Raw genomic sequence first — 15,007 nt, 5'->3', positions numbered from 1 at the left:
AAAGAGTAAACAAATAATGTAAATACTCCAGAAGACTTGCTCAAAATAGAAATGACAAGACAAATTTAACGCGCTTTAATTAGGAACAGATTCCCATTTAGAATATTTAAATCAAGCTGCCAAAACAAGTCGGAGGGAACAGGACAAAATAAGCGAAACCAAAAAATAACCCAGACTATTTTTAACCAACAAACTACTCAAAACCAGCCTGAAAGATTTACAAAAAACTATTCAGAAACATAATATTGAGGCAGCCCCCACCATAATATAAATCACTTTTTAACATTTTATTATGTTGCAGTTAATTCACTCTTCAATCTACACAAAAAAAACTGAATTTAGTAATCATCTATGAAACTTAAAATTTAGCTCAGGTGTCTCCAATTTCTCTCGATTCCCTTTGGGATGTTTTTACACCTTGATTGGAGTCCACCTGTGGTTGATTCAACTGATTGGACATGATGTCTTTATAAGCACTCACAGCTGAAATTGCTTTTTAGAACAAACACCGAGCCAATAGGTCGAAGGAAATGCTCTGCAGAACTCAGAGCTTTAGGATTATGTTGAGGCATAGCTCTGAGGAAGGCTACAAAAAAAAAATTCTGCTGCAATGAACCTTCTCATGAGCACATCTAATATTCAACCAGGACTCAGCTGGCTGCCTGACCAAACTGAGAAATCTTGGGAGAAGGGCCTTGTTAAGAAAGGTAACCAAGAAGCCAGTGGTCCTACTGGCTGAGCTCCAGTTGCAGGACAGATATCACTGCAACACTCCACTGATATTGACTTTATGGCAGAGTGTCCAGATGGAAGCCTCTCCTCAGTGAAAGACACACGAAAGTCTGCTTAGAGTTTATTAAACTAAAGCACCTAAAGGACTCTCTGACTGATAAACACAATGCTGGTTGTTTGGAATTCATTTAAGGATCATATCTGGAGGAAATCATTTACATGACATATATTTGTCAGTTTTTTGGGGGAAAAATAAGGATTGTCAGATTCACTGCCCTTATTGCAAAGGTTTATTGTGAAACGCTACGCTAACTAGTAAAAAAAGAACGAATCAATGAAATAAACACGATTAATACCCCTATTCCCACTCTAGTTACTCACTCAAAAGTTAAAACCCTCTTTAATGGTTTCCTTTTCTTTATTCAATGATTCATGTGAATCTTCATTTCTGGTGACCCAGTCTTGGCTCTGAATCAGGCTCAGAGGTTGTGTCATCATTTCATCCCTTCCTGAACTGTATAATCTCTCTAAACTGCAGCCAGCTCACTTAACAAGTGCACCCACATATCATGTTTTTGATTTTGTGGGTATTGCAGAACTGGTTTATATTCATAATGTTCTTATATATCAGGCCAACTATACAATCTGAAAAAGAGCAGATTGTGTTGCTTTTGCAGAGTCCCTGCAACTGATAAATAATTGTACTGTTAACTGTTAGTAATTGAGTTAATCCCGTGTTCACACAGGTGCTCATTAGTGAAATCCTGCCTGTTTACACTGCAGCAATCTAATAGTATATGTTTTGTGCTGCTTTTAAGAGTTGTGAGAGATCAACTCGACTATGATGGAGCTGGCCATTGTTGACATTGATTTCATTTATTTACAAAATAACATATGGGAAGAAGTGACGTGCAGTATGATAATATCTCTCACAAATGAAAACAGGTCAAGTGCATTTTATTTATGAACCAAAAAATCAGGGGTCAAAGGTTTCACTTCCTCACTCTCTCTCTCTCTCTCTGCAGCCAGGCTGTAATTGACTTCCCTAGTCATGTTAAAAATTCAAGATCTTCTTTTTTTGGCTGTTTACCCACATGCATACAGTACACACCAGCAAACATCAGTATGAAATAGGAAAACAATTTACTGGTCTAAACAAATCACAGGAAAAAAGAGAAGAGAAAAAAATGGGACAATAAGTACAGGAACACCTTGCAATGTAATACAATTTAATAAAATACCAAAACCATTTAATTTCACATGAAACAACTCATGTCTTTTATCACCTAACAAGTGAACAAAATAAGCAGTATTCGGGTGGATTGGATGGGATCGCATTAACGTGTTTCATAAGCTTTTCCATTTGTTTAGTCCACCTGCTTTAAAATCAGCTATCAGTTACTGAGCTGGTTCTGTTCCCACTGGGCTGTGGTGAAGACCTCTTTGAGATACATGGGTCTGTAGGTGTGCAGGTCTGCATCCTTAATGAGGCACCGATAAACACTGACAGTGTGTTTTCTGCTGGAGAAGGTCACAGAGGCAACACCTTGCTGTGCAAGTTGACATTCCTGCTTAAGGAAGTCAGCCGGCTCCTCCTGTTCAAGGAGCGCATGCCGATGCTGACAGTGTTGGGCATGTGGGAAATGTAGCGGCCGCACGACAGCATCTCCAGAGCGGCATCACGGAACTGTTGGAGATTTTAAAAAAAGAAACATTCAGGAAATATATTAGCATCAAGTTTAAGTGCAATTCCCCCCAAAATTTACCCTTTGCATCTCAATTTTAGAAGCAGATATGCACTTTAGCTGCTTACCTGCTTGTTGGAAAGGAAGTAGATGATGGGGTTATAGACGGGGCTGGTCTTGGCAAAGTACATGGGCATCGTGGCGACCAGTGGAGGGATGTAGAGTGCCGGATCCACGACAACCACCACCGACAAAGCCGTGTAGGGCAGCCAGCAGACAAAAAAAGCAATGATCATGGAGAGGACCATACTGATGGCGTGATCATTCTCCTTCTGGCTGGAACGCCCACCCTGGAGCTCCACACTCCTGTTCAGCTACAAGTAGTAAGGACATTTCACACCCATTAACAGCTACGTAATGCTTGTTTTAGTCGGTAGGTGGTAAATTGCAAACAGATGAGGAATTTTAAAATCTAGCTCTAATGGTGTAAAAGTGTTGAATGAATACACAAAAAAGTCATCAGGAGCAAACCTTATTCATGGATGTGAGCACTTTGGAATAGCAGTAGATGATGACTGCCACAGGTAAAATGAAGCAGAGCAGCGTGTAGAGGATGAGGTAGCTGTAGTTGCTCCACGATCTCTCTTCCCAGGCCAGAGAGCAGGAGGTCTGGACTCCCTCGGGTCCGTAGGAGCTCCAGCCGAATAACGGAGCCACCGCCCAAAACAAGCAGAAGATCCAGACAATAAGCAGCCCGATGATGCTTCTCCGCATGCTCAACTTTAGGCTGTTTCTCGGTCTACACACCACGTTGTAGCGCTCGTAGGCAAGCAGGGTCAAAGTGCAGAGTGACACCAGACCTGGGAAAGAGAAATAAGTTAACATTAAAAAACATGTCAAGTTGCACTTAGTTTTTAACTACATCTCATTGTCCTTCTCAGGGCTTGAACATCAATATTTTCATAACAAGTGAGCAAACTCCATTCCCTAAATAACAGTTGGTGTCCAAAGTCAAGAATGAACTTCAGTCAGACGAACAGATATGGAAATAAACATGACATTTGAAAGTTCTGATTCCAGTAGAGGGAGATTTTCAAAAAGCATCAAACAGAGGCCAAAAACATGAATATATTTGTAAAAAGCTACAACACATTCTGAGATTAGAAGAGAAACAAAAAGATCAATATTTTAGCCTTAAAGTTGTGTTTATTGTGTATTACAATGACAAGGAGAAAACAAAAATTGCCCTCAAAAAAGTATTTACAACACAAACTGCTCTCCCACAACTCCACTTACCAAAATAATTGACAGCAAATCCCTGAAAGACGCAGGCCGCGTGGCCGATAAAGAAGGAGCCTTGGTAGTTGGTGATGGTGACGATCAGGGAGCCGCAGAGGCCGATCATGAGGTCAGACACCGCGAGGCTGAGGATGAACACGTTCATGGGCTGCAGGAGCGACGGGTTCCTCAGCAACACGGTGATGACGAGCACGTTGTTAAAGACTGTCAACACTGTGTTGATGAACATGAGGAAGGAGAGAATGCTGTAGCCCACCCGAGGGAAGATGGTGGGCGTGATGGTCACCATCTCGGCGTGGATGGACGGAGTGGGAGAGCCGGAGCTCAACGGCGTGCTGTTGCTGTCCATGGTGCCCACATGAAGTGCTGCTTTGGGGGGGATCGACTGTGAGGCCAGAAACCCGCGGACTCAGCTCAGCTCGGACCACAACGTCACCGATCTTATAATTTCTTATCCCTCTAAAAGCACCCGGCTTTGCTTATTTTTTAAGAAGTCAGATCGTGCACCTGTCTGATGGAGAAAGCCTCCAAATGCAATATGGGAAATTGGTCCGTAACACGATTTGAATGGATTAGTCCCAATAAACCCGCTGCAATAATGGTAATTAGAAAGTAGAGGGATATTAAGGAGCGATGAATAAGCCCTGAAATTTAATTTTCAAATTATGGAATACTTCTTCCTTTAGTTGTTTATACAGCAAATAGAAAAGGAAAAGAGAGCATAGTACAAATGGATTACGCATTAAATAAACACATACCTGCTAATCTAATTACATAACAGTATCCAGCCATATTAATTTGCTTTAAATTCATGACTCGGATCATTAAGCCATTTCAATTTAATTAAACAGAGAAATGTAAATACACTTCATGATTTAAATTACATAAACCATGAGGTTTTTGTTTGTGGCCACAGACATTTAAGAGTTCCAGAATAATTATCAAATACATTCTTCTCAAGTCTTCATTCCAGCACATGAGAAAACATTTCACGCATTTTCTGCAGAAGTGTGAAACCTAATGAAACTCAACGCTGCCTTAACAGATCAAATAGCAACACTTGTGCTAAATATAGAAACAATGCTCTATTATTTGCTGACAAATGTGAACATTTCTCATGCGCTAAAATAAGACATACAGGCTGTGATGCGTCTGTGTTTCAGACAATTAAATACAAAGACTTCAGACCATAAATGTGCAGCATGTATCACAATGTGCAGTTCAAAATGAGATGAACCAAGATGCAACATTTGAAAAGCTTGATTACCACAGATTTACATTAGACTATTACAAAAATATACACATTGCAGTGATGTGACAAAGTAGATTAAGGCAACAGAGTTTGTAACGTAAATGTCACATCTGAATATTCCCATTCCACTGACAGTCTTTTATAGTTTTACAGATTCAAAGGATAGAAAAAAAGCAAAGGTAATCTTCAATTCGTACTCGAGACACATGATAGACATGATGTGTGACTGCCCCCTGTTGTTTAGACTCTGTAAATACAGCATATTTGCATAATTCCTCACTATACCTCTCACACACAAACATACACATATACACATACACGCAAACCTAAAACAATCAGTGCATTCAATGTTTTAAATTATGTGTGACAAAAATGTAAAACACAAACTGCCCTTGTCTTCAATAAAAACATCCCGTGTCATTTTGCTTAAATAGTACTAATCCATTGGTCCTCTTAAAGGCTGAATTATTTAAGAGGAAGTTCGTAACTAACTAGTTTAAAGCTTAATAAACATCAACAGTCTCCTTGATTGTTACCAGATCTTAAAATGTGGCATGCATCTTCTAAAATTCCATCTCTAAAATTTAAAATATCTTCTCTCTCTCTCTCTCTCTCTCTCTCTCTCTCTCTCTCTCTCTCTCTCCCTCTCTCTCTCTCTCTCTCTCTCTCTAATCGGTGTCTGCGTTCATCTTGCTGACCTGTGAGGAGACACTGATACCACCTGGACTGTGTTCAGGCCAGAAGGGCGCCTCGTGCTGCAGGGGAGTACGGCGAGGGAAAAAGGTGTGCTGGAAGTCGTAGTTGAGCAGGCAGCTGATGGAGGCCATGTAGATGTCGGCAAAGCGTGAGAGTCGGCGTGAGAAGTAGGTGGGGTTGTGGTACGTCCGGAAGAGACTCCCGAACTGAGGGTTGAAGATGTCCTTCATCTGTGACCTGCCATGAAAACACACATTCATACCATCGAGATGAGGTTGGATCAGTTCTACAAGATATCAATAAATGAACTACTCTTTACTGTCAGTGTAATCATCTCCTCTACCTCATGGCTTCTCTCTCTTTGATCCACTCCTCGACGACAGCCTGAGACGCTGCATCCCTGTGTACCTGTTTGGGAGCAGAGCAAAGAAGTTGAGCTCAAGCATTTGAGGATAGAGGCAAAGAGGAAGGGACATGTATGTTTTTATAAAGTCTCCTGACCTGCATCTGCTCGATAAGTCCAGTCAGCGCCTGCAACCAGGCCATCATGTGCATGTACTGCTCCGTGTTCATGATCTTGATCTCCTTCCTCAGCTCAGGAATGATGGCGCCCGTCCTCCAGCCATGTTTCAGCGTCAGATCCTGAAAAACAATAAGGTCAGGAATTGTCAATAATTCAGGAATTCACTTACTTGTGGTAAGTGTCTGAGTTATATTCCACATGCAATATTAAATACACTTAAATGCTATAAAAATAAACTAGAGTTGTAGGCTTGAAGTAAATATCATACAGTACGGCCTGAATCTGAGTGTATTGCTTCTGTTGTACCACAGTGTCCTACTCACATATATGATTACCTGTTGAGACAACTATGACAGAAACCTTGTCTTAAGAAAAAACACAAAGTCAGCAGCACAACTGCAATGCCACACTGGATTTGTGTGACTGTACACTCAAATTGGGCCTAACGTGGCTTACTCAGAAGAATATGAAAATGCTCACAACCCAAAACACAAGAAAGAAAATCAATTGAAAAAACATTAAAACCAGAAATGTAAGTCAGAAGTAAGCTAGATGGATGACACAAAAAGCTGAACTGAAATGAAGTGAGAACATTTTTTATATTAAATATAGCTTCATCAACCCCTCCCCTGTAACTCCTCACTAACTCAGAGATGCTCCTGCTCTGTGTCTGTGCTGATTGTAAGCTGTGGTTGGTGTAAAACACAGATGCCATGTTTCATCTTCCTAAACAAGTGAGATGTTTGACAGCTGGCTGCCTACCACCAGCAAGGCATTGTGCCCAAGATGTTAACTCTGCTGCGTTTCATTATCACCATTTACAGCTGATCAGACACATTAATGTATCCAAGTCATTATAAATCATTGTGACTCTGTGAAATGTTCGTTTGTTTAGCGCAGATGAAGCACAGGTTGCCGGGTTACAGGTGTAAAAAGGTAAATAATGTGCAGGGTTACTCACTAATGTAGATTCGGAAGATGTGATACATCAGGAGAAACTGACACTAAAATACCTGTCAACCAAACCCACTGCAGTGCCACGGTAACTGTCTTATAAAGCATGAAGAATTACTTTTTCAACCAATTTATTTTATTATCTTTGTCAAGCATTCGCTAAGTATCTCATTATGTGCTTCCCTCTAACAGAGCGTTATGATTTAAGCTGTTGCATATAAGAATTAACTCAGTCAGAGTCTAATTTCAGGAGAAATGTACTTATCTTAAATGAAGCATGGTCAAAGCAGGGTTCCTCTCTTTGTTTATAATATCGTAATTTTTCATAATAGCGTTTTGTGTGGTTTTAATGAGCCTTTTGTATTAAATATGGATGCCGCTTACTGCCAAGTCGCTGTAGATGTGATCACCGAAGTAGAGCACTTTGGACCCTCTCCAGCCGGTTAGTCTCAGGAACTCATAAAGGTTTCCCTACAGTGAGCAAACACACACGTTAAAAAAAATCAACCATGTATTTTATTGGGTGTATCCAGGGGACATTATTCTGGAATTATGAGAACACCTGTTTGTAGATCTTCCCTTTTTCCAACTTGTGAATCCTGTCCCACAGCAACGCACCTTTGTCTGTCACTCGCCGGAAAGGTCTAGCGAAAAATGCACAAAGACAGATTTTACCCAATATTGGCAGCTCCCAAACAAACATACACAAATGCACATTATGTGTAAAAGTAGTGAGCAAGGCACAGCATGGTCATAGTATGAGCCGCGGACAAAAACACACTTACTTTCTCCGGTCATTGAAGAAACCAGGTTTGTCCGCCTGAACAATCACAACATCAAACAGGTCTCGCCAGTCCTTCCCCACTATGTAGTTCATTCCTCGGTCCCTGAGGACAAAGACATAAGACATTACCTTGCCTGCAACATCTTGAAGTTCATCATGAGGGTACTGTAACACTGGAGCTGACGGCTAAGCAGTGCACCATCTTGAACATCCGTATGTTAGTGCCAGTTTAAATAAAACTCAATGAAATTGCCTTGTTACTTTCAACATTTAGGTCATTTCACATCTCAAGAACGATGTAAATCACGCTTGTTTTCTGGTCGTCCAATAAATAAATGGTCGATATAACATAAGCACATGATTTTGTATACTCCTTTGGGAATTAAATACTTTTTTCTCATTTAAATAAGAACTTTAGCGCAAAAATAATCCCATTTTCTCATTTTAATACGCGCTTGTTAAAATCAGTTTTTGACAAATTAATGGTGTATTACAATATCTCAATATGATTGAACTGAAAGACGATAAATTATTATATTGAATTATCGCCCCAACCCTATTTCAACCTCGCTGTTGTATTTTTGCAAATAAAGGGAATAGTGGACATTTAACCCTAGTTAGGTAGAGGTGCAGGGGACAAAATCATAAATAGATCTGAGAGGACGTCAAGGTAAAAATACTGCATATGGTAAAAACTTAGGAACTTAAGTGTGTGTGTAAAGCCTCTCCTTTTCCTTTGTGAAGACTGAATGTAAAACACCATTCAATCAAGAACACAGGTTTGATGTTTTTGGGCTCTGAGAAGCCTTCTGAGGTTGAATATGCATAGCTAGTCGTTTTTGTGTAATCAAGCCTGACTTCAACAGCGTCTCATAGTCAAAGGTTTACAATTAATTACAAATACTTGCGGGTTGAAAGCCCTTTGATGTGTGGTTGCTTGACTACAAAAGTTGAGGCAATGTTAAACAATGGCATCAATTAAATATTAGTACAGCGATACAAGGCGGTTTTTAATTAATCACAGCAACAACCGCTTGCGCTCTGTTTGCTCACGCTTACACAAAGTCAAACGGGCTATTGGTAATGAGGAACATCTTTTTTCCGTGCTCTGACAGCTTCTTCAGCACAGCATGGCTTTGCTCCCCATAGCAAATGTATTTCCCTAGAAAATGAGAAAACAAAGAGGTGGTGATATAATCTGCGCATGAAAAAAATTTTTTATTTGTACATCACAGACTCATTATTTCTGAGTTAATTGTTTAAGTCTTGGCACCAACTTAGATGTGGCCATATAATTCATTTAATGTTGGCTCAAGCAATGTAAAAGGCTATAAATCAAAGGATATTACCAATATCCGCCTCCACTGCTCGGTACATGATGCCCTTGACGTGAACATCTCTAATGGCTTCCTGTGAAGAGGAAAAAGTAAAGCCAGGATGTCATGCCTTCAGGGTTAAAATGTTAGCATTCAGCTCCAGGAGCAACACTTTGCTCCGTTTAGAAACGGTTGACTTAGAAGCACAAAGAAAGTGCGTCTCTGAATACAAATTAAATATGAAGAAAGCCGACCCTGGAGTTTAGTTGCTTTGGTGACACAGCGAGAGTTTTCCAACACATCTTCAAAAGTGTAACCTGATCTTTTGAGTCAGTGAATAAGTAAATAGACTCTCCCCTGAGAAGTTGCACATTTAGAGGCAAATTTAGAGGACCTTTATCATAAACTAAGAATGTTTCATGTATGCAAAAGTCTAAAGGAAAAGCAAGAAAAAGAGTTAATGCTGAATAATAAACCAAGCTTGGCAGACAAAAAGATTAAACAGGGTGTCCTTGAAAAAGATGAAAGAGCCATTTGTGGAACTGGGAGCACGTGTGAGGGCTTTTAATGACAGCGATCCGTCAAAAACGCTGCACTGTCACAGAGAATAGACAGGACCAGCATGACAGCTGCCCTCAAAGGGGGGAGGCAGCGCTGGTTTGTCTCCCCTCTCCCTCTGAAGCAGCAGAGCCACCAGAGAACAGACGCAGATGGCTGGAGGCCGGCTTGCCCGACTAAAATTAGACACCGGTTTTTCAGAGCTAAAATTAAGACGTGATTGAATGGCAGGAGTATCACAGCACACTGCAGACATGTGAGCATTAACATTAATGAATATAGATGACTGGATTTAATGTCTGCCACACATTGACCCCTGGGAGATACAATAATCAAAGACACAAAATAATGAAAAGATAGTTCACCTTTACGTCTTTGTAGAGATGCACTGGCTCGTAGTCGATGTTGTGCCTCATGAAGAAGTCGTTGACACAAGACAGGAGAGTCATCTCAGGCAGGGAGAATATGTCCATGAACTGCTTCATGGTGTGGCCATGGGAACTCTGCAGGACATTCATTAACGTCATTATATTCAGTTGTTTTTATTTCTGTGGTGTCTACCTCGTCATTGAGGGAAGGACAGAGGATGTCGCACAGATTGTAAAGCCCTCTGAGGCAAATTTGTAATTTGTGATTCTGGGCTATACAAAATAAACTGAATTGAATTGAATTGAATTGATAAGATAGAGAAGGAACAGCTCCTTCCTATCTCCAGGCCATGGTTAAGCCCTACACCCCTGCCCGACCACTTCGCTCTGCTGCCTCGGGGCGACTGGTTGCCCCGTCGCTCAGAGGTCCCTGCGGCCGATCCACCCGGTCACAGCTTTTTTCTGTCCTGGCCCCTCAGTGGTGGAATGAACTCCCCACTGACGTCAGGACAGCAGAGTCGCTGCCCATCTTTCGGCGCAGGCTGAAAACTCACCTCTTCAAGAAGTACTACCCTGAGCCTTCCTCGTAGCACTTATTGTATTCGTATTAGTTGTTGCACTTACTGTATTCGTATCAGTTCGCTGCACTTATTGCATTCGTATTAGTTTGTTGCACTTATTGTATTCGTATTAGTTTGTAGCACTTATTGTATTCGTATTAGTTTGTTGCAATTATTGTTTTCGTAGTAATTTGCTTCTGCACTATACTTTTGCTCTGGTTTATGCTTTTAGATGCTTGTTTAAGAAAGGAGATGCACTTATGACTTCTGGTGACTAGTAGTTCTCTTGAATACCTATGTTGAATACACTTCTTGTAAGTCGCTTTGGATAAAAGCGTCTGCTAAATGACTGTAATGTAATGTAATGTAATGTAATCATCACCTTCCCATAGAAGTCGCTCATGTTCTCTAGAGGTACGTGACAACCTTCATACATGGCAATTACTTCCTCATCAGGGACTGGATGAAGACCCCTGTAGAAGAAACACAAAATATTAAATACTTAGACAATAATATTTTAATTTAATATCATGCCACAGAGAAGCTGTAAGACAAATGTTGTCCTTATCTGTCTAAATCTGTAGCCCAATGAGAAACAACATGTTATACTCACACACAGTGCTGTGTGTTTTTTTAAGTGTATTATTTATTACCCACTAGCCTGATGTGAGAAGTAACACAGTGCACAGATACCTGTATACAGTCCCCAACTGGATGTAGTGAAAAGCATCTATCTTCATCAGCAGTGCCTGTTTCAAATCATTGAATATTTCCACAAAAATGATAATTTAATGAACACTGAGTGTGCGGTACAATTGATGCAAAATATAAAACAAGTGTCAGTTTTTGAGTAACGATAAGCAAAGAACTTCTCACCTTCTGAACATCATAGTGGAGTCCTCTTACAGCAAAATTAGGAATATACTCATAATTTCTCAGACCCTCTGGATACTAGAAAAAAGAAAATCAGATATTTCAGTGAAAACAAAACAGGTCATTAGGTCATCTCCCCATACATTATGCACATGCATAGGTCCTGTTTTTACATGTGTGTGAAATATTTCATTTTACCCTGATCTTATTTACCTATGACATATACTTAAGGTCAAACATGAAAACAAACGATTATTTAATGTTGTTGTTGCTTTTAAATTAGTTTACAGATCAATTTCTGCAGGAAAATGTGATTTTCTCCGTTATCTGATATAAATATATGTGTGAAGTGCAAATTGAGTCGCACATTGTGGTTGGTGATGAGAATGTCCCGCGCTATGTTGAAGATGAGGGTGTGCAGGTTCCTGGAGTAGAAAGCCAGGGTGTAGTCGTAGTCGAAGCCGTAGACCTCGGTGTCTCTCAGGCTCATCTCATTGTTTGCAAAAATGGTGTCGGGGTTGGTCGAGTTGATGGAAATGGCTGGAATCAAATCTAAGAGGAGAGAAACACATGGGGTTGTTTTTGCAGTTGTCTTCCATTTATGAATATTATGTGTTGCTATGACAGAAAGGCATATCTTAGGACAGATGTACAAGTATCTTGGAGGTGGTGGATAAATCCTTTTGATTTGGTGTCTGAATAGGCCCAGTACACACACATATGGAGTACCTGCATGTTAGATATCTGTCAACTTATGTTTCTCATGTCACCGTACTAATAAATAAAAGTATTCATGGCCTATACTTTTAATGCGTCTGGAGTTTAGCCACTTCCTACTATCCACTATACAGCGGCAATATGTTACCAGATACATGCATAAATTATGCACAATCCGGGAAAGGACACATTATTAGGCTGCATACTAGAGCTAATTTAAAGTAAGGTTTTCTCTCTTCTCTTCAGGGGTTTCTCTCTCTCTAGCAAAAAAAGGCTGAAATATTCTCTCAAACATTTTTCCACTTATGGAAGCCAAAAACAGATTCAATGTTAGAAATAATAACAACAACAACAAAAACTAAGTAAATGGTGAGGTTTTTTTAGGAAACTTGTGAGATTACTAGTTTTAATGGGGGTGGCTGTGGCGTAGTGGAGAGCAAGGTAGTTCTCCAATCAGAGGGTCGGTGGTTCGATACCTGGCTTCGGCAGTCGATGTGTGTACTTAACCCCAAGTTGCTCCAGTGTGGACTGGATGTTGCATGAATGTTAGTTAGAGTCTGATGGTGGCACCTTGCATGGTAGCCTGTCATCAGTGTGTGAATGGGTGAATGATATGTAATATATTACTGATTGTAAGTCGCTTTGGATAAAAGCGTCTGCTAAATGACTGTAATGTAATGTAATGTAATGGACCTTATAGAGTACTAGCACTGTTCAACTACAGCTACTTATTCCTCAGTATCCCCAATATAATAATGGTATTCATGGTGTATTTGTAAAGACTGTAATTGGCCAATTGCCTGCTCGAACAAGCCTTGACAGGAGACAGATATGTGGAGGGAAAAAAATGTGGTCTATTCTGTGCAGAGCCAAGTAGATACTGTAGGTACATCTTGAATTTCATTACATTTGACAGGCTTTTGTTTTGGGGTTTTTTCCACCCAACTTGACAAAGTAGCATAACCTACACAGCCACAATATATCAATCCTGCTGCAGACACTGGGTCATAACAGTAACAGTGTTGTAGTGTGTCCATACCTTCAGTCTGCCTCTTGGTCTCTTTGTAAACAGACCACAGCCTCTCTGTCATCTCCGGACCGTCTGAGGAGCTGCGACAGACAGATGCTGCGTAGTTTGGGGATCCGGATCGCTGTGACAGTAGCCGACCGACTCCATGGGCCACTGCTCCGAAACTCCTCTTCCACACTCGAGATGTGCATGATCGGTGTTGTAAACTATGCAACACATTACAGAAAACCTTCACCTTCTGCAGACAGTCCTTGTGTTTGAGGAGAGACGACAGGGGCAGAGACAGGGTGGCCATGACTCTGGTCTTTAGGGGGGGGGAGCCCGTGTGTAGGTCGCGGTGGACTCCCGGACGAATGCATGCAGTCAAACAGCTCCTCTGTAAATACCGAAAGGCTCCCTGGATGGTTGCTTTAGACGTCACTTCCGGGTTTTGCGACCTGCCCAGCGAAACAGCCAATCAGAGGCCGGTGCGTCTGGAGAGCAGTCGCTTCATGCTGTCCACAGAACAGCTGAGATATAACAGGGTACATTTATTAAATATGCATAAAGCAGGACAGGACTGTTTTAATTTAGGCCGGCAGGTGTTTCTGTTTGTCGAGCATTAAAAGACTGCAGATTTTAAATATTACAGGCACCTAAAGGAAGCCAAAAATAGATAAACTGTTAAGAATTACAAATATTTATATATATCATTTTGATTTAAAATCTTATTATTCTGACATAGTATCTCACTGTTGTCTTGAAGAGACTATTTTCATAAGTTTGACTTAGAAGATACAGTACCAGTCAAAAGTTTGGACACACCTTCTCATTCAATGGTTTTTCTTTATTTTTATTTTTATTTTTTCTACATTGTAGATTAATATTGAAGACATCCAAACTATGAAGGAACACATATGGAATTATGTGGTAAACAAACAAATGCTCAACAAACCAGAATATGTTTTATATTTTAGATTCTTCAAAGTAGTTGAATGAGAAGGTGTGTCCAAACTTTTGACTGGTACTGTATGCATTATGACTTAGTATCTCATAACTAAGTCATGATTATAAGATACTAAGTGATAATAAATGAAAGTAATAATAATATTATAATAACGTCATCATTAATCAAAAGGGAGCCTTTTATATATATTATATATATACATATACCGTATATACACACACAAATAATAGATGGATTACATTTCTGACAGAATTTAACATAATCATGGTTAGTCCAAATTTTGAGATGCTTATTCAGGATTTAGGCTTTTTAGGAGACACCTGGCGAGAGGACCAGTTCTAATTATCTTAATATCACATAACATACATTTGACTTTAAAATGTCTAAGTTTGACTGAGTATATCACTCATTGACACAGAAAATCAACATTATGACTTTGTATTTCGAAATATTTAAGGTTTGGTTAAAGTTATTTTGGGGGAGATATTATGCTTCGTTAATTTATCAGTTAAAACCATTTAATAACAACTGACATTGTGTTTAATCAGAGTGCATATAGCCGTAGGTGTAAGCACTGAGAACAAAAGTATTACTAAATATCCCATAAGGATTTAGATGTCCAGTGTATTTTACTGAAATGACTTAATTACTATATTTAATGTTATTTAATATACCCTTCTCTGTCTCCCTCTCTCTCTTTCTCTCTCTCTCTTT

At 40.0% G+C, this 15,007-nt stretch overlaps 2 protein-coding genes across 2 annotated transcripts; both read right to left on the bottom strand.

The window, feature by feature from the left end:
* Nucleotides 1-1,720: 1,720 nt before the first annotated feature.
* Nucleotides 1,721-5,558, bottom strand: parietopsin. Its single transcript, XM_054620497.1, has 4 exons — nucleotides 3,714-5,558; nucleotides 2,949-3,277; nucleotides 2,546-2,791; nucleotides 1,721-2,419 (listed from the first exon to the last, which is right to left on the bottom strand). Exons 1-4 carry the CDS (start codon nucleotides 4,063-4,065, stop codon nucleotides 2,264-2,266), a joined length of 1,083 nt encoding a protein of 360 aa, XP_054476472.1. The 5' UTR covers nucleotides 4,066-5,558; the 3' UTR covers nucleotides 1,721-2,263.
* A 39-nt stretch (nucleotides 5,559-5,597) lies between these two features.
* Nucleotides 5,598-13,707, bottom strand: nt5dc3 (5'-nucleotidase domain containing 3). Its single transcript, XM_054620220.1, has 14 exons — nucleotides 13,357-13,707; nucleotides 11,968-12,152; nucleotides 11,604-11,678; nucleotides 11,421-11,476; nucleotides 11,110-11,200; nucleotides 10,165-10,302; nucleotides 9,275-9,335; nucleotides 8,985-9,087; nucleotides 7,927-8,028; nucleotides 7,704-7,785; nucleotides 7,526-7,612; nucleotides 6,166-6,306; nucleotides 6,008-6,072; nucleotides 5,598-5,901 (listed from the first exon to the last, which is right to left on the bottom strand). The coding sequence occupies exons 1-14, from the start codon at nucleotides 13,640-13,642 to the stop codon at nucleotides 5,637-5,639; spliced, it is 1,737 nt and encodes a 578-aa protein (XP_054476195.1). The 5' UTR covers nucleotides 13,643-13,707; the 3' UTR covers nucleotides 5,598-5,636.
* Nucleotides 13,708-15,007: the final 1,300 nt, after the last annotated feature.

This window comes from Anoplopoma fimbria, chromosome 19 (genome assembly GCF_027596085.1).
Source record: "Anoplopoma fimbria isolate UVic2021 breed Golden Eagle Sablefish chromosome 19, Afim_UVic_2022, whole genome shotgun sequence".
NCBI lineage: Eukaryota > Metazoa > Chordata > Actinopteri > Perciformes > Anoplopomatidae > Anoplopoma > Anoplopoma fimbria.
The sequence above is the reverse complement of the archived record's forward strand: the minus strand, read 5'-3'. Positions and strand labels throughout refer to the sequence as shown.

Coding starts and splice junctions, on each gene's coding strand:
- parietopsin (XM_054620497.1), bottom strand. CDS start 4,065: ATGGACAGCAACAGCACGCCGTTGAGCTCCGGCTCTCCCACTCCGTCC. Junction 2,792..2,948: donor TGCTCACATCCATGAATAAG/GTTTGCTCCTGA, acceptor TACTACTTGTAG/CTGAACAGGAGTGTGGAGCT. Junction 2,420..2,545: donor ACTTCCTTTCCAACAAGCAG/GTAAGCAGCTAA, acceptor AATCTCCAACAG/TTCCGTGATGCCGCTCTGGA.
- nt5dc3 (XM_054620220.1), bottom strand. CDS start 13,642: ATGGCCACCCTGTCTCTGCCCCTGTCGTCTCTCCTCAAACACAAGGAC. Junction 11,477..11,603: donor TCCACTATGATGTTCAGAAG/GTGAGAAGTTCT, acceptor GATTTGAAACAG/GCACTGCTGATGAAGATAGA. Junction 5,902..6,007: donor AAAGAGAGAGAAGCCATGAG/GTAGAGGAGATG, acceptor TTTTCATGGCAG/GTCACAGATGAAGGACATCT.